The sequence below is a fragment of the Schistocerca gregaria genome, chromosome 6 (assembly GCF_023897955.1).
Source record: "Schistocerca gregaria isolate iqSchGreg1 chromosome 6, iqSchGreg1.2, whole genome shotgun sequence".
In the NCBI taxonomy this organism is placed as follows: domain Eukaryota; kingdom Metazoa; phylum Arthropoda; class Insecta; order Orthoptera; family Acrididae; genus Schistocerca; species Schistocerca gregaria.
Genome location: NC_064925.1, coordinates 249,356,204 through 249,375,093, shown reverse-complemented (window position 1 = coordinate 249,375,093; position 18,890 = coordinate 249,356,204). Strand labels below are relative to the sequence as shown.

At 38.4% G+C, this 18,890-nt stretch overlaps 1 protein-coding gene across 1 annotated transcript in view; it reads left to right on the top strand.

Annotated features, from left to right (window-relative positions):
* Nucleotides 1-16,440, top strand: part of LOC126278544 (uncharacterized) — a 204,720-nt gene extending 188,280 nt beyond the window's left edge. The window contains exon 7 of the mRNA XM_049978723.1: nucleotides 16,034-16,440. Within this exon, the coding sequence (XP_049834680.1) occupies nucleotides 16,034-16,125 (92 nt within the window). The 3' untranslated portion in view covers nucleotides 16,126-16,440. The remainder of the gene's footprint in view (nucleotides 1-16,033) is intronic.
* The last annotated feature ends 2,450 nt before the right edge of the window (nucleotides 16,441-18,890 follow it).

Here is an 18,890-nt window from a genome sequence, read left to right as displayed (position 1 = left end):
GGTAGGGTTTGAGATGGTTCCCCTTATTGTAGGTGGCAAGCTGTTTGAGGGCTTCTGACAGATTCTGTTCAACAGTTTCAAAGCGGTCTGCTTGGGCGGTAATGGTGCCATCACCTGTATATATGAAGCTTTCGGTGCCTTGAGGGAGGGGCTGGTCATTAGTATATATATTAAAAAGTGTTGAGGCCAGTAAGCTTCCTTGGGGGAGGCCATTTTTCTGTATCCTCCACCGGCTTCTCTGTCCCTGAAAATCCAAGAAGAATCTTCGATTCTGGAGTAGGTTTGCAATCAGTAAGGTTAGTCTGTAGTCCCTACTCATTGCGTATATTTTCCCCAGGCGCAGTCGGTGGTTGAGTGTGTCTAGGCTGCTGATAGGTCTAGGAAGACAGCCCTGGTGATCTTCCTTTTCTCGAACCCATCCTCTATGTGTTGAGTTAATTTTAGCACCTATGACGTGCAGCATTTGCCCTGTCTGAAGCCTGCTTGTTGTGGGATCAGGAGGGTCTCGATGGTGTCCGTGATTCTGTGGAGTATTATCCTTTCCAAAACCTTTCACATATGGCATAGCAGAGAGATCGGCCTGTAGTTCTTGGGATTGTCACGGTCTTTGCCTGATTTTAGGATGGCAATGACTCTTGATTTCCTCCAGATTTTTTAAATTTTGCAGGATGTCATGCATGTAGTTTTTGGGATTGTCACGATCTTTGCCTGATTTTAGGATGGCAATGACTCTCGATTTTCTCCAGATTTTTTGAAAAATTTTGCAGGATGTCATGCAGTTGTTCATCATGTCGACTAGCCATTTCCTTGTTACAGGTCCAAAATTGCCACAGGTCCAAAATATTTGCTCAACGCATATATCATCAAGGCCAGCTGCTCTCCGCATTTTGCTCTTACTGATCACCTTCTCCAGTTCTGCCTAGGTAAATGGCTTGGATAGTTCTTCAGTCTCCTGAGGGGGGTTTCGTTCTATGCCCCTCTTTTCTGTCTTTAGATTGTCGTATCTTGGTGGTTCTCCATTTGTCAGAAGCTGGTGTGCAATTTGGTCTGCTGTGACGGTCACATGTAGATTTGGTTTGGTGGGGTCATTGGCTAGGCTTTTTATGAGTTTCCAGGCCTTTTGACTATCTCTGCCAAAATTAGTTTCCTCCATCAGTTTGGTACATTGCTCTCTTCTCACTTCTGATATCTGGGAGGTAATAACTCTTCCTTTGATGAGGGTTTCTTCACTGAAGGGGTTTCTTTTGAAGAGCATTTGATACTCTTGTAGTAGGGCTACTGTTTCCTGGGTGAGTCCTGGTGTGTAACTTGTTCTGCATCCCCTTGGAATAGACGCTTGGGAGCACATTTTGATGGAGTCCACGAATCTGTCATAGTTCTCTGGATCTGGGCTATATGTCTGGACTCTCTCTTCTAGTATTCTGGCAAATTTGGGCCAGTCTGCCTTCCTGAAATTATATTTACTTCTGAACTTTACTCTTCATGGTATAACTATTGGCAACATTTGGCACATTATTGGGCAATATTGTGTCTTTGGGATGGGGGCACAGATGGACTTAAAGCACTGTTGTGCTATTTCTTCGTCGGTGAATAGGAGACCCGGGTTGTATCCACGGCGCCACCTGCTGCTGTTGAAAGATGTGGGAAGTTTGCTGTAGTGGATATGTTCCAGGTGGTTTGACTCAGCCCACACCAGAACGGCTTCCGTTTTTGTCTTCTTGTTCATATGCCCATACATGACTATGGCTGTTGAAATCACCGATGATGAAAGCCATTTTGTGTTTACCAATTTTTACTGGTGGTTCAAACTGGAAGTCTACATTTGGAGGCTTATACAGTGAGGTCAATGTGTATTCGCCAAATTCCACTGTGATAATCTCGATATCTCCCTCCTCAGTGTGATCTGCCATCCTCACTTGGAGTTCCGGTTTGGTCAACACAGCACTCCTGTATTGCGGTTGTGGTCTTTCTGCTACTAGTTTCATCCCTGGAACCTTGGGGCATCGGTGTTAGATGTCCCTATGCGTTTCTTGCACGCAGAGTGCATGACATTTGGTTTTTTGACAAATCTCACTCAGCAATTGTTGTTTGCAAGATAAAAGACCTTCTATGTTCACAGAGATGATCGTCAAAGCTGGTTCTGATAAGAACCTATCCAGTTTTTCTCGAGACATTATGTCGCTCTACTGTGATGATTCTGGTGTGAGAGAATCTGCCGCCTTAGAGCCGTTGCCCAGGGGACGCCCGAATGTGTTATTAATGACACATCATTAGCAGAGGCTTCTCTCATGTCCCCCATTGCAGTCCTTATTGAATCAAGGGCAACAACAAAAGATAACAACTCCTCTACTGTTTTCCAAGCACTACCTAAACTATCTTTCCTCGCATAAATCAGTAATCATCTAATTAAAATTCACACTAATCCTTACTCTTCCATTGGCTTATCTAAAGACTTTGCCTGTGTTAAATGCCAATTGAAATACTTCCTCATAGTAACCCAAGTGCTATTGTAATATTTTGGGGCCCACAGATCAAATATTAATTTTTCCTGGGCACTGCAGACCACTACTTCTCTTTAACTTTCTTTTGGGAATCTACCCAAGAAGAAAAGTTCTCAGTATTTAGTCTCCCATTGTGCAGCTTCCCCTAAAAAGTAACCCACAGCACATTCAATCTTTTTTGAATCTTCCCAATGTTTTTGGCAAATTTGGTTAAACCTTTTCACGAAATGTGTCAGATGTACATCTCCATTGGGCTAGAATTTATGGAATTGTCTGGATAACCCTGAATTCTGCCCATTGCAAATCAGTAACTGCTTCACTAGTTAACACAACATTAGGTGATGTTACTCGTTTTTCTACTTTGTCCTGAATAAGCTTGACTTCTCTCCACAGGTCATCTGTGCCCTTCCTGGTATCAGTAAGTTCAGAAGAAGCAATAGATGACACATTCCCGGATGTTATTCTCTCACTGACTTTTGGATCTATAATTTCTTCACTTGTTCCTCCAGACTACTTACATTTACAATATCAGAGTTTGCTATTTTCTCTTTGACGCTTCTTTCTACATAGTCTACTCATGTACTTACACCTGTAATTTGCGACTGAATGACAGTCATTAATTCGTTCAGCTTATCTGCATTCTCTTTTAAAGTATTAAATCCCTGCTTCACAAGATTAAACTTAACATTACACACATTTTCAAAGGATCCTAACTTTTCATTGATTTCGGATTCTACAGTATTACATCTGTCTACAATGTTAAATTTCAACTTTTTTCATAGATCTAGGAAATTATCATTCTATTTTTGACTAAGGTCAGTAAACATTTGATTTACCTGAAGGGTCAAGGAACTAGTAAATCCATTCTTTAAATCTATTTTTAAATTATCTACTTTATTATTTAATGCTTTGAATTCAATCTTCATAGTACCCATGCCTTTGCACAGATTACTAAATTCTTTACTTTGAGAATTGACTTCGGCATTTAACATACCAAACTTTTCCCTCTGAGCCTTCAATTGAGCATTTAATTGAGTACTTAAAGCTTCACTCTGGGCATTTAATTGAGCATTTAAAACTTTGCTCTGGGTATCTGATCAAGAATTTATTGATTCTAGTTTTTCACTTAGTCACATTTTAAGTTTTGATTAAATTTACTAACTCAGAACAGTCAGGCACTTCCTTACTAACTTTCATTGTCATAGCTGGCTCTTGAGTTTCCTTGACTTGTCGTATGTCATCCATATTCTTGCAAGCTTTAGATCTTGTAAGCATTTAACTAACTTTTCCTATGATAACTACGCTAATAAAGTTCACTGAACAGTTTGTACCACTGTGTACTAGAACAATAAAGTTCTGTTTTTTGCTCACCCAGCGGAGAATTTGTGCTATGTCGGTGAGGAGATGTGGAGGCAGGTCAGCACTGGTGAACAGCAGCTGGTGCTGGTGGCATTGGATGTTGGTTTCCACATCTGCATCCCTGTGATGTGTGTGAGAGCTCTACACTCCCCGCACTGGATGTTATTTATTGAAGTGTTCTAGGCATATTTCTTCTTAGAGAAACACACTGGAATCTTTTTCTCTATTTCTCAATTTAAAAATTTTTTTCCTTTAAATACTTGAGCATGTTCCATTATCTTGGAGTAAATTTTTTATCGTATTTGGTTCACTTGCTGTGGCAGCATACAACAGCTTCTTTCCTCATTTTATGGTCTTAGAATTCCTGTTTTTCCTGTCCTGCCATGATTGCCATGTCTTAATGCTTTTCACAATGATTTACATGTGAAGTAAATACACTAACTTCCACTCCTTTTACAAGATGACTTACTTGTTGTCCACAGCCGATCTTCTTCGCTGGCTTCTAGAATCTCTTTAAACTTCTTCTCTGAAGAGTGATGCTAGGTACAGGAATATTTAAAATTCTCCCTCTACTTGTGAAATAAGTAGATGCTCAAAGGTTACTTTTCACCAACTAACGATATATTAAAACTTCATACAGAACAAACTTCTCCCTTCTCACATAAACATCTGACTTCTTGTAAGTCACTCATATCACCTCATGTCAGAAACAAATCTAATTACATCCACAAAAGAGTTGGCTTAATAACCATAAATCTATATCACAGAATTCATTAAATACATCTTGCCTCTAGCCAGGCTGGAATAAGAGTTCTTTTAAGAGTTTTTTTCACTAGTAATAGTCACTGACAATATTATCACAGAGTTATGCAAATACTCCATGGTCCTCTCATATGCACTCACTAAACATCCATGGACTTACCAACAGGTACTTGTCAGTGCCATTTGACCTCTGCATCTACATTCTTCCTGTGACTGAATTTAAACCCGCACACACAGACATGTGATGTACAGTAGGTAGGATTCCGCTCTCTCACACTCGTATCTAAAATATCATGTGTTTGAGAGGGTAGAAGGCTGAGTGGTTCTAGAATTTACGCAGAAATTCTCGAAACACTACATAACCACTGCACCATCCAGGATACAGTGTTATTGCAACTGTGTGGACTATCTCAGCACTCATTGGTAATCCACATTTCAATTGAGCACCACCTACCCGCAGCCCCTGTCCATTTCCTCTTTGTTCACTCTTTGAGATTTCCACAAGAGGTTGGACATATTTGTGCTTCTGCACTGAAGATGGTGGATCCATTGCCCAGCTAGCCCTATCAAATTATATGATGCATGGTGTCTGTTCTTTCAGACGTGTCTACTCAGTATGTGCCCTGTTAATCCCATCTGGTATATGCCCACACACTTGAGCAACTTTTTGGTGTGCTATTGCAACCTCCTTTGTAGACAGACTACATTTACACAATATCCAACCAATAAATCAAAGTCTATCACCTGCTTTACTTATAGTTGAGTCAATGTGATCATTCCATTTTATATTGCCATAAATCATTACACTGAGGTATTTGTCTTGAGTGAATGATTATAATTGTGAGTGACTTATACTGTGGCATATAGTTTTTGCATGTTTTAAATGTATAATTTTAGCATTCTGAGGATTTAAAGTATGTTTCCATACTCTGCACAACTTTGAAATCTTACTGTGATCTTGTGGATATTTGTGCAGCATTTTTCATGTAATACTTCATTAAAGATAATTGCATTGTCCTCAAGTCTGAGATTATTGTTAGTACTGTACGTCAGATCAAAAACGCACAACATGAAGGGTCCCAACATACCTTCCTAAGACACACCTAAAGTTACTTCTACATCTGCCAATGATTCCTCATCAAAGATAACAGGTGTCCTTCCTACCAAAGAATCTTGAATTTTTACACTAATAGGAAAATAATTTCCTGAACATTTGTTTCAACACAATTACAGCATCTATTACTTCATGTCAAATAAAAAGGTAAAAACACTTTCTCAGCTTTGGTTCATTTGATGACATGGAAGAGACGAAACGTAAGAAACCACACAATTACAAATCATAGAAAAGATATAAAAAGTATGAATTATGTACATTCATTCCTCAAAATCAGATAGGTAAAATAAAAATAGCAAGGAACAAAAAACATGTAGGCTTAAAAATAAGTGACTGGACACAAAATATAAAGTCAGGCCTTGACATCTTCATAATGCAATGAGCTGTCTCCAGATCAGGTCAAACGATAATGAAATTTTGTTTGTGATTATATGGATAATGGATTAAATTTAAAAGTGATATTGGAAAGTTGTATTTTTTGTTAATATATAGTATGCTTCATTTTTTATTTATATTTCATTTTGCATATGTGCAGCAAAAGATGACTTTCACTAACAATTATTTGTGTATAAATGTTAATACATAAATCATGTTTATCAACAAAGGTTATTACATAATGCCATTTACATAATATAGCCGTTATTTCTACACTTATTTGAAAAGTAAAATCCAGAACTGAATACAATTTTATGAACTAGGGAGATGGCTACTCACCACACAGTGTAGAAAATGACTTTCAATCAGGCATGGCAGCAGTCTTCTTTCACTGTGTCTCTCACTGCATCATCTATGTTCTGAATAGCAGTCTATTCCATTTTGCATTGTCTCATTTGAAAAGCTCGTGGTCTTGCGGTAGAGTTCTCGCTTCCCATGCATGGGGTCCCGGGCTTGATTTCCAGTGGGTTAAGGAATTTTCCCTGCCTCAAGATGACTGGATGTTGTTGTATCGTCTTCATCATCATCATTCATCCCCATTATGGTCAGAGGAAGGCAATGGCAAACCACCTCCATTAGGACCTTGCCTAGTCAGCAGTGTGGGTCTCCCACATTGTCCCCTACACTCCTCAGAGTATGGGACCTCATCATCATCATCATTTGAAAAGATTTATAACTGCATCTAATTGAACAATTTCTGCTCTTTTGCATTATCTTTCACTGCCTATTCTAGCTTACAGCCTGTGATAGAGTGTGATTGTGTTGTTCCTGGTTTATACCCAAGAGCATTGCAGTCATAGAGGAAGGGGGTGAAGGGTTAACACAGCAGTCAGTCAGTTACTTCAGCAAATAGTTGACATGTTTAGTATACACATATCAGTGTTATCATACACAAACAGCAAAAATTAACAAAATCATTAATGTCTGGAATGTTTTAAAAGTTGTGCCATCTAAGTTATCCAACAGAAGACACTGTAGGACAGGATTATGACACTTTTACAATGTGTTTGGTGCATATGCTTGTTCAGAAACATCATTATTTATCTGGCTGCTCAAATCAAGTTACACTGGATAGGGTAGTGTATGAAGAAAATGACTTTATAGGTGATAATGTGATTAATGATGCTCAAGATTGTAGTGCTAGTGGTAGCAGTGGAAACTATACTTCTCAAAGAGGGGATAACAGTTCTGGTGACTGTGAACCTTCACCAGAAAAAAATCCAATACTGCTAGTGTTTTAACAAAACTTTCAGAAGAATATTTTGAACTGAATTTATGATGATTATCATACACCTCCACAGAAAATTGTGACCTATTGCTTATTATTGAGGAGACATACATATATAAAAAGCACATTGAACATCAAAGTAATATTTTGTTATGTGGAGAAAACTGACATAATGAACATCCATTTTGAGGAAACAATGCATTCAAAGAACTGGAGATAAAGCAACACATTCTACCCAATTTGACACACCAAGATATGAAGGAAAATGTGTTCATTACTGACACCTAAAATTTTGGGCAATGCAAAAAGCAAGGCTAATTGGGCACACACAATTTAAATGTTTTGCCACTTCATAGCATGTTTCACACAATTTAAATGTTTTGCCACTTCATAGCATGTTTCAAGAAAGAATACAGAACATGACCATACTGTCAAAGAAGTAAACCAGACAACTGCAAGTTTTTGATTTAACTATGAGCTAACTTCTGGTCCAACACTACCTTCAAAATAAGTGAGGGGGGGGGGGGGGACAACAGTTGCCTTGGTTAAGGCTGCACACAATACAACTCATAATTATACAATAGATGCTGGACTTTCAATGAATGGGAAGCTAACAAAAGAACTGTATATTTGTCTTCAGGAAGGAACATTTGGCCCAAAAGTTAAAAGGGCTACTGCAGATAATCTTTCACCAAAAATACCTTTGGAAGCTAGCACAAATGAAAAAATGTCAAAAAGCCATTTAAAATAATTTTTCATGGATGTTATAATGACAGTGCTTAAATAACCAGGAGTGAATACTACTTTGTGATTCTTGGACTGCTCACAAAGACACAACAATAGTAAATGATTCATTCATGGATAAAGACATTGAATGTGTGATTATTCCACCAAGAAACAATATACTCATAGCCTTTGGAAGTATATTTCCTGTGGCAATATAAAATATTAACAAGAAGGATAATGGACTCTATGAGGACTCTTTGCAGTGACTTCACCACTAAATTAGAAAGTCAAATTTCCAATGCAAAAATGAATTCTGTTATTTGTAACCAGCTGTCTGCTTCAGTATTTCTGGCAAGAAACTGTGTAGAATACTCCCACAAATGTTGCTGATATCAAGAATGTGATTCAGGTGGTAGTTGAATTTGCAGATTGAGAATGTGGTTCTGAGGATTGTGCAAATGCTGCTTTTACCAAATGTGATTCCCTATGTTGCTTCACGCATTTTGTTGAGGCACCTCATGTACATTTTTAAAGTCTGACAGTGGGCAAACTAAGAGTAACAAAATTGATCGCTTTCACCATCCTAATCAGAGTTGTACAAAAAGTTTACGAATAAAATTTGCACACAGAATTCCTGTTCAAGTTGAGAGACTTCCCTCGTTAGAACAACTAGTTTGGAAGCCTGCTCATAATGCAGACATATTAGACCCAGTGGCAACAAACCAACCTGACTTCTTTGAGAAGGTTCACATTGGAAAAGGTACCAGTGACCATTAGGCAGCTATAGTAACAATAATTACCCAAATACAAATGGCAACTAAAACAAGTAGAAAGATTTATACCTTAAGTAAACTAGATAAAAAATCAGTAGTGTCATGTATCAATGAAGAACTTGAAATTTTTAGAACAAGACAGGAGCATGTAGAGTAACTATGGACCAAGTGTAAAGGAATAGTTGGGTAGACATATACCTCTTAGAACAGTTCATGATGACATGATGAAAGGCATCCTCCATGGTATAACAGTTGCTGTAAAGAAACTTCTAAAGAAACAGAAACTACTACATAATATGTGTTAAACAAAGGGTAGGGCCATACATAGAGAGATGCTGAGTGAAATGCAGTTGGCTGTCAAGAGAGCAATGCTGTAACAGAATATTGTCAAATGATCTCTCACAAAGAAATTCTGTTCATATGCAAAAGTTGGTATCTGTTGAGAGGCCAGACAAACATGTGGTTCCTGAAGAGGGGCAGCAGCCTTTTCAGTAGTTGCAGGGGCAACAGTCTGGATGATTGACTGATCTGGCCTTGCAACATTAACTAAAACAGCCTTGCTGTGCTGGTACTGCGAATGTCTGAAAGCAAGGGGAAACTACAGCCGTAATTTTTCCCGAGGACATGCAGCTTTACTGTATGATTAAATGATAATGGCGTCATCTTGGGTAAAATATTCCGGAGGTAAAATAGTCTCCCATTTGGATCTCCGGGAGGGGACTACTCAGGAGGACATTGTTATCAGGAGAAAGGAAACTGGCATTCTACGGAACGGAGCATGGAATGTCAGATTCCTTAATCGGGCAGGTAGGTTAGAAAATTTAAAAAGGGAAATGGATAGGTTAAAGTTAGATCTAGTAGGAATTACTGAAGTTTGGTGGCACGAGGAACAAGACTTTTGGTCATGTGAATACAGGGTTATAAATGCAAAATCAAATAGGGGTAATGCAGGAGTAGGTTTAATAATGAACAGGAATATAGGAAAGCGGGTAAGCTACTACAAACAGCATAGTGAACGCATTATTGTGGCCAAGATAGATACGAAGCCCATGCTTACTTCAGTAGTACAAGTTTATATGCCAACTAGCTCTGCAGATGATGGAGAAATTGATGAAACATATGATGAGATAAAAGAAATTATTCAGGTAGTGAAGGGGGACGAAAATTTGATAGTCACGGGTGACTGGAATTCGTCAGTAGGAAAAGGGAGAGAAGGAAACATAGTGGGTGAATATGGATTGGGGCTAAGAAATGAAAGAGGAAGCCATCTGGTAGGATTTTGCACAGAGCATAACTTAATCATAGCTAACACTTGGTTCAAGAATCATAAAAGAAGGTTGTATACAAGGAAGAATCCTGGAGATACCAAAAGGTATCAGATAGATTATATAATGGTAAGACAGAGATTTAGGAATCAGGTTTTAAATTGTAGGACATTTCCAGGGGCAGATGTGGACTCTGACCACAATCTATTGGTTATGACCTGTAGATTAAAACTGAAGAAACTGGAAAAGGTGGGAATTTAAGGACATGGAATCTGGATAAGCTGAAAGAACCAGAGGTTGTACTGAGTTTCAAGTAGAGCATAAGCGAACAATTGACAGGAATGGGGGAAGGAAACACAGTAGAAGAAGAATGGGTAGCTCTGAGGGATGAAGTAGTGAAGGCAGCAGAGGATAAAGTAGGTAAAAAGACGAGGGCTGCTAGAAATCCTTGGGTAACAGAAGAAATATTGAATTTAATTGATGAAAGGAGAAAATATAAAAATGCAGTAAATAACGGAGGCAAAAAGGAATACAAACGTCTCAAATATGAGATCGACAGGAAGTGCAAAATGGCTAAGCAGGGATGGCTAGAGGACAAATGTAAGGATGTAGAGGCTTATCTCAATAGGGGTAAGATAGATACTGCCTACAGGAAAATTAAAGAGACCTTTGGAGAAAAGAGAACCACTTGTATGAATATTAAGAGCTTTGATGGAAACCCAGTTCTAAGCAAAGAAAGGAAGGCAGAAAGGTGGAAGGAGTATATAGAGGGATTATACAAGGGCGATGTACTTGAGGACAATATTATGGAAATGGACAAGGATGTAGATGAAGATGAAATGGGAGATAAGATACTGCATGAAGGGTTTGACAGAGTACTGAAAGACCTGAGTCAAAACAAGGCCCCGGGAGTAGACAACATTCCATTAGAACTACTGACAGCCTTGGGTGAGCCAGTCATGACAAAACTCTACCAGCTGGTGAGCAAGATGTATGAGACAGGCGAAATACCCTCAGACTTCAAGAAGAATATAATAATTCCAATCCCAAAGAAAGCAGGTGCTGACAGATGTGAAAATTACCGGAATATCAGTTTAATAAGTCACAGCTGCAAAATACCATCGCGAATTCTTTACAGACAAATGGAAAAACTGGTAGATGCAGACCTCAGGGAGGATCAGTTTGGATTCCGTAGAAATGTTGGAACACATGAGGTAATACTGACCTTACGACTTATCTTAGAAGAAAGATTAAGAAAAGGCAAACCTACGTTTCTAGCATTTGTAGACTTGGAGAAAGCTTTTGGCAATGTTGATTGGAATACTCTCTTTCAAATTCTGAAGGTGGCAGGGGTAAAACAAAGGGAGCGAGAGGCTATTTACAATTTGTACAGAAACCAGATGGCAGTCATAAGAGTCGAGGGGCATGAAAGGGAAGCAGTGATTGGGAAAGGAGTGAGACAGGGTTGTAGCCTCTCCCCAATATTATTCAATCTGTATATTGAGCAAGCAGTAAAGGAAACAAAAGAAAAATTTGGAGTAGGTATTAAAATTCATGGACAAGAAGTAAAAACTTTGAGGTTCGCCAATGACATTGTAATTCTGTCAGAGACAGCAAAGGACATGGAAGAGCAGTTGCACGGAATGGAGAGTGTCTTGAAAGGAGGATATAAGATGAACATCAACAAAAGCAAAACGAGGATAATGGAATGTAGTCAAATTAAATTGGGTGATGCTGAGGGAATTAGACTAGGAAATGAGACACTTGAAGTAGTAAAGGAGTTTTGCTATTTAGGAAGTAAAATAACTGACGATAGTAAAGTAGAGAGGCTATAAAATGTAGACTGGCAATGGCAAGGAAAGTGTTTCTAAAGAAGAGAAATTTGCACCCAACTTCACAGCTTTACCTCTACCAGTATATCTGTGCTACCTCCCAAACTTCATAGAAACTGTGCTGCATATCTTACAGGACTAGCCTCCTGGAAGAAAGAATATTATTGAGAAAAGGCTTAGCCTCAGCCTAAGAGATTGTTTCCAGAATGAATCATTCACACTACAAAATAGTGTACACTGTTTGGAGAATTTCTGCACACTAAAACTTTGTGCCTGACCAGGACTCCAATGTTGAATCTTCTGAAATAGCACACACAGCTCTCCAGAGTGAAAGATTAACTTCCCTTGCTTTTGGCTGTGGCTAAGCCATTTCTCCACAGTATCCTTTCTTCCAGGGGTGACAGTCCTAAAAAATATGCAGGAGAGCCAGAAGTAAAACTGTGAATGTTAGTCATGGGCTGTGCCTGGATACCACAGTTGGTAAGAACATTGCCCACAAAAGGCAAGGTTCCAAGTTCATATCTCCCTCCAGCACAAAGTTCTAATTGCTGAGGGATTTTCAGAACAGTGCACGCTCCACTGCAGAGTGAAATAATCATTCTGAAAGAGATAGTTGTGCTTTTGGCACTATGGAATAGTGCATATCTATTTACAAAGTAGGCCCTAGCCTTATACGAAATTTCCCTATAGTGTTTTTGCATTATGGTTTACAAAGAATGGTCAGACCCGGTGCACACTGACTTCTACAAAATACAACATACTGGTCAGGGTTTGCTAAGGTATAACACCAGTGGAAGGCTTTAGGTGTCTACAACTCCTTTTTCAAAGAAACTTGACTCTAAGATTAGATCACATGCTAATAAGAAAATTTTATCACCACACATGATGCTTGCAATATTGTAGTTACTGAGAAACCATAATATTTGTGATTGTGATCTGCTGCAAAGCCTTTGCTAATCATGGTGATCTAGTTGTGTGTGTGTGTGAGTGTGTGCACCTGTCCTTTTTTCCCCCTAAGGGAAGTCTTTCCGCTCCCGGGATTGGAATGACTCCTTACCCTCTCCCTTAAAACCCACATCCTTTCGTCTTTCCCTCTCCTTCCCTCTTTCATGAAGAAGCAACCATCGGTTGCAAAAGCTAGTAATTCTGTGTGTGTGTTTGTGTGTTTTGTTCATTGTGCCTGTCTGCCGGTGTTTTCCCGCTTGGTAAGTCTTGGAATCTTTGTTTTTAATATATTTTTCCCATGTGGAAGTTTCTTTCTATTTTATTTACAATATTTATGTCAGTAATATTTGATGACATTTATATTGCAGAAGGTCTTCAAGTTAGAATTTAATATTTATTTAAATAATAATGATAGTATATTTGAATTAATACAGAAATTTCTCTCAAAATCAAAGTGAACAGAACTTTTCACATTTCAAAATGTTTTCTTGTTATACATTTTAGTATATTTGTAACTAAATGAAATAATTTCCTGTAATATATTTAACCATAACAAAGTAAACAGAAACTCATTTCTGAAGTAGTTTTGTGTATCAAGTAATGTGTTTGTCTGACTGTACCAGGAACTACAAGTATCTGTGTGTGTTGAATAATCTGATTGTATACATCATATATTTAATTTCATGGTTGAAACAGAGTCATTGACCAATTCCATTCACACGCTGTAATGAGCGAAAGAATATGATGCCACTAACCTCCCGTTGATTACAAACTGGTTTTGAACACCATTTCTTAGGACAAATATGTCGATAAAATGTTATCCTAGGAACCATTTTATGTAGGCCAACAAGATGAAATACTATTCATCATATCACAAAAGACAGTCCAATCTCTGAAAAACTGAAGTAAGTAAATCACATAGTACTGAGAGCAGAGCTTATCATAAATCCATTGGTGCCAGAGAAAGAGAGAGAGAGAAATAAAGAAAGTTCTGGCAGAATGAAAATAATTTAGGAGTAAAGAAGATCCTTCATTAAATGCTTTCTCTGGAAACTATATATACTTGATCTCTTCATGGATGCCCTCATTGAAACAGGCATTATTGACCATGAGACAGTTGTAGCAAATGATGTGCATAATCTATTAACAGACATAAATTCCCCTTGTGACTGAGGTATAATCCTCCAAAACCCACATTGGCGGGTGTAATACAGAAAATGTGCCTGGTTACAATAATTTGTATTTGCAGTTGATATTTAAAGTGGCACCTGTCAAGCCCACTGAACAAGGTAGTTCAGTGCACTCTGGACTAGTATTTTGAAGGACAATGGCTGAAATTTGCATTTGACTGTCCTGGTTTAGTTTTGACTTCATTTCTCTAAATGAGCTCACCAAAATACTGGGATGGTTCCTTTGAAAGAGCACAGCTGATTATCTTCTTCATCTTTGGAACAATCTGAATTTGTGATCTTCCTCTAATGATTTCCTCAGCAGGATGTTAAACTCTAATCTTCCTTACTTCCTGCCAGGCATAACCAAAAATGTTCTTAATTGCAGTGTATTAAATATTTTTGGTCCATTTTAATTCAATCTGTATCAAAATAGCAAGCAACTTGGTTAACGCTCTGTTTATGACTGGTGGCATCTGAATTTTTAGTCTGTCCCAACTCTTTGTTTAAATATAAGTTTTTCATTAAATCACAAGTGTGTGAAATTCTAATGATGTGTGTGTTTGCCTGTGTTATTTCCTGTTGGGTTTCTGTTGAAATCCTTTGGCTACTTCCATTTTGTAAACATAATTTCTTTTAACTGTGCTAATAGAATTTATTCCTACCTTTAGTGAAGGCTTTCAATCTTCATCACTTTTCATGGAAGAGTTCCTAATTTCATATTTCTGATTACTCATAACCTCCCATGAGTTTTTGTCACAATATTGATCAGTCCTCCTTCATGACTTGCCAATACAGTAAAATGAGTGCTTTGTCAGTCTTCAAAAACTGTTTATATTCTCCAACTTATTGATATATTTTCTAACGACATTTGAATCTTTACTTGGTTTGTTTGTCACACCTATTTTGAGTTCATAACTACACAGTTCTGCAACAGCAATCTGAGATTTATGTAATAGCTCACAACCATATAAAACCTCCACAGACTACTTCAATGACACCCTTTATATCTTATTGCAAACAGCTCTAACATTTTTTTTTGTTTTCCATTTGTTTGCTGTGTGAATGACACTTAACGGACTGCAGATGTAGTTCTCACAATTTGTATCGTGATATTGCATGACTTGCTGTATTTGTCAAGATGATTACCAAATGGCTAGTGCAGTTTTTTTGTCTACCAAAAGGTAAGTTTTGAATGTGTTAAAGGAAGTTCAGGCAGAATGTAAATAATTCAGAAATAAAGGAGACCAGTCACTGAATAGCAGATGTATTAAGTTGTTGACATGCACATGAAAAAGATTGAAACTCTCATAGATTCTGGACAAATGCTTTAAAGAAACACAGACACACACACACACACACACACACACACACACACACACACACACACACACACACACACACCAGTGCAGCTACATTGAGGCTAGTGAACACAATTTTAACTGTTTTAACAATATATTATTCTATATCAAGCTGATCATCTCCAAAAGTTGTCATGGGAAGGTAGAACAGTTAAATACTCTGGAAAGTACCTTTATAATGAATTTTAGAAACAGGTACCAATCGATTACTGTGCTAAACTTTGGCCACCAAAAGAATTCTTTTGTTGTTACTTACACTTCTCTTATGAAACAAACTGATAGTCGTTGGCCACTTGTCATGATTTCTGACAGGTAACACCACTAATTGAAGATGAATAAATGATTCACAAACATTAATATCTGAATTATTTCTAGATGGTTCCCTAAAGTTTTATGAAAACCTTTACATGTTTTTTTTAACATCCTGGAAGTCACTGCCTAATCAATGTTATTTCCAGTACTGCTTTTGTCATTGATGTCCTAAAATCATGTACACTATATCGTGCACTTGTGAACTTGTCTTTGTCTTTAATGTATAGTTACAGTTTATTTTACCTTTACAGCTGCTCTTGTTTATCTACCACATGTAGCAAGACACTCTGTAAATGTCGAGGAATTTGAACAGTACTGTGGAATCAAATCAAGAAGAAATTAAGAAAGAGTAGCTGCTATAAATAATTAGAGATATGGGAGTAAATGTTTATTCATGTACATAATTTATGTATATAATTGTTTTAACAATACATGAACAACTTAATAAAGAAAAGAAACAAGTCTTTGTAATGCAGATAAGCTTCACTGTCATGTCTGTGTATACTTTATTTTTACCATCCATTAATTAAATCTGTTATCAGCATACATTCATTTTTGATTGTTTTATGTTACATAAATGTTACTATGAACAACTAATAAGAATTTGAAATGTACTTGTTTTGGAATATAGATTAATAAGGCATTGAACAAAGAGAAATTAATATTTATTTTTGATTGCTTACAGAACTGAAATGAAGAAAATAACAATTTAAAAAAGGAAATCAAAGATAAATAACTCATATAAAATACACAAGGCAGGTTTTACAATGTGCAAGTCCACATTGTTCCATAAAATTTCTGGTATGCACCCACATTAATTTCACTTCTTCTTCTAATATTTTGGCTGTATACTGTCCAGCCATTTTCAGAGCAAGCCAGGAGGCTGATGTTCCAGCACTTGCACCCTCCTTTTAAACCTGTGGCCTGCATCACTGTGTATGCGACCACAGACACACAAGGTGCCTGTGACATTGACTGGTGGAAAAGAGGTGGAACATATGCATGAAATTAAGTCTGTGGATACAAGATTGGTCCATATAGTGATATCAATGTATCACTGTGAGCTGTACTATTGGACACGGTCTGCAGTTTTAAAAGTACAGAGCAAGTGCTGGAGTGTCAGTCACCCGGCTACTCTAAAAATGGGTAACTAGTATACAGCAAAAATATCAGAGGAGGAAATGAAATTTATGTGGCTGGATACCAGAAATTTATGGAACAATCATTGCCCCACAAAAATATGAAAGTGCAGATGCAAGTGTTCCAGTTGCCTCTCTAAGAGTCAAGAACATGAGCTAATCCTTCTAATATGAGAATCTTCCATTTCAGAATAACTCCTTCATGCAATGACATAAAAGTAAAATCACTGAATACATTATTAATTAACATAGTCCAAACTAACAAGAATGTAGGGAATGAAGACACTTCAAGTTTCAGACAGGCACGACTAAAAGACACTAAGAGAAAGCTTTTGGCCACAGCCTTCATCAGCAAAACAGATACACACACACACACACACACACACACACACACACACACACACACACACACACACACACACACACACGCCATTCATACACACAAGCACTTGTACACATGGCCACTAACTCCATCATCTCAGGCCAGAATGCAACTGTCATGTGGGATACAAGCAGCAACCTGCAGGGGGCAGGGAAGCAGAAGGGATAGTAATTTATGGGTGGGGAGATGGGAAGAGATATGAGATGAACACTGATTGGTGGAGTGTGCAGGGACTAGAATACCAACACATGCAGTGTGAGGAGGTTGTGGGGCAGGAAGGAGGGAAAGAAAGGAACAAATGAGGAGGTGAGCAGGGAAAGACAGGCAGAGGGAAAGATAGGCAGATGCATTGGCAGAGGGCATCAAATAACCAGAGTCAGAGATGAGCGAAGAGTGTGTTGCAGGGATAAATCTCATCTGAGCAGTTTAGAAAAACTGGTGGTGAAAGGAAGGATCCAAATGGTTTGGGTAGTGAAGCAGCTATTAAAATCAAGCGTGTTATTCTTGGCCACATGTTGTGACAGAAATGGTCTGCTTTGCTCTTGGCCACAGTTCAGTGGTGGCCATTATACTGGTGGACAGCTGATTGGTAGTCATATCAATATAACAAGATGGATGTTGGGTGGCTGGTGGAAAACGACTTTAGGAGGGGCAGGAAGTATCTCAGGTAGGGGTTCCTCTTTCAGGGCATGACATGATGATAGACAATCAAAGCCTTGGGAAGGATGTGGTTCTGTCATTCCAGCATGGTTTGGGGTTGGTACTGGGTGATTAAGGGGACACTCATTTGTGGCTGATTCTTGGGGTTGGTGTGAGGATTGGGAGTGTGAGGGGACATACCGTCCCTTCAAGGGAGAAGTAGTTCTGGTTTGGGACAAAGTTAGTAGGAATGAGGTAGTAGGTTTGGAGTCTGAAGGACTTTGGCTGATTACTGTGCTGATTACTGTGCCCTTAGTGAAAGAAATTTAGCACTCATTGACCAACACCTCCAACCAACATTCCATAGTCTAACCTCACATATCAACAACTTTTGTTATTTTCTATTGTGGTGAGACCATGGGTGTGTGGGATGTTGGAGCATAGGGAGGTGGTGTCAGCAGTGAAAAGTAGGGATCCTGGAGGTGAAGGGATGAGAGTGGGTGTAGTTTCAGTGAAGTAAGTGGTTGGTGTCAGATATGTGAGGTTAGACTATGGGATGTTGGTTGGAGGTGTTGGTCAATGAGTGCTAAATTTCTTTCAGTAAGGGCACAGTAATCAGCCACAATGGACTATCCAGGATTATTGAGTTTGTGGATTTTTGGGAGTATGTAGAAGGTGGTTGTGCAGGATATCATTGGAGTGAGGAGGGAAATGGATTCAGAGGAGATGTTCTGTGAAGGGCCTAAGGATTTAAGCATGGATTGAAGGTAGTATTGGACTTCTTGGATAAGATCACTCTGGCAGAGTTTATAGGTGGAGGAGTCAGATAATTGGTGGAGGCCTTCAGTCAAGTAGTCACTGCAGTTCATAAGAATGGTAGAGAGACTTTTGTCTGCAGGTAGGATGATTAGGTCAGGATTTGTTTTGAGGTTGTGGATGGATGTTCTT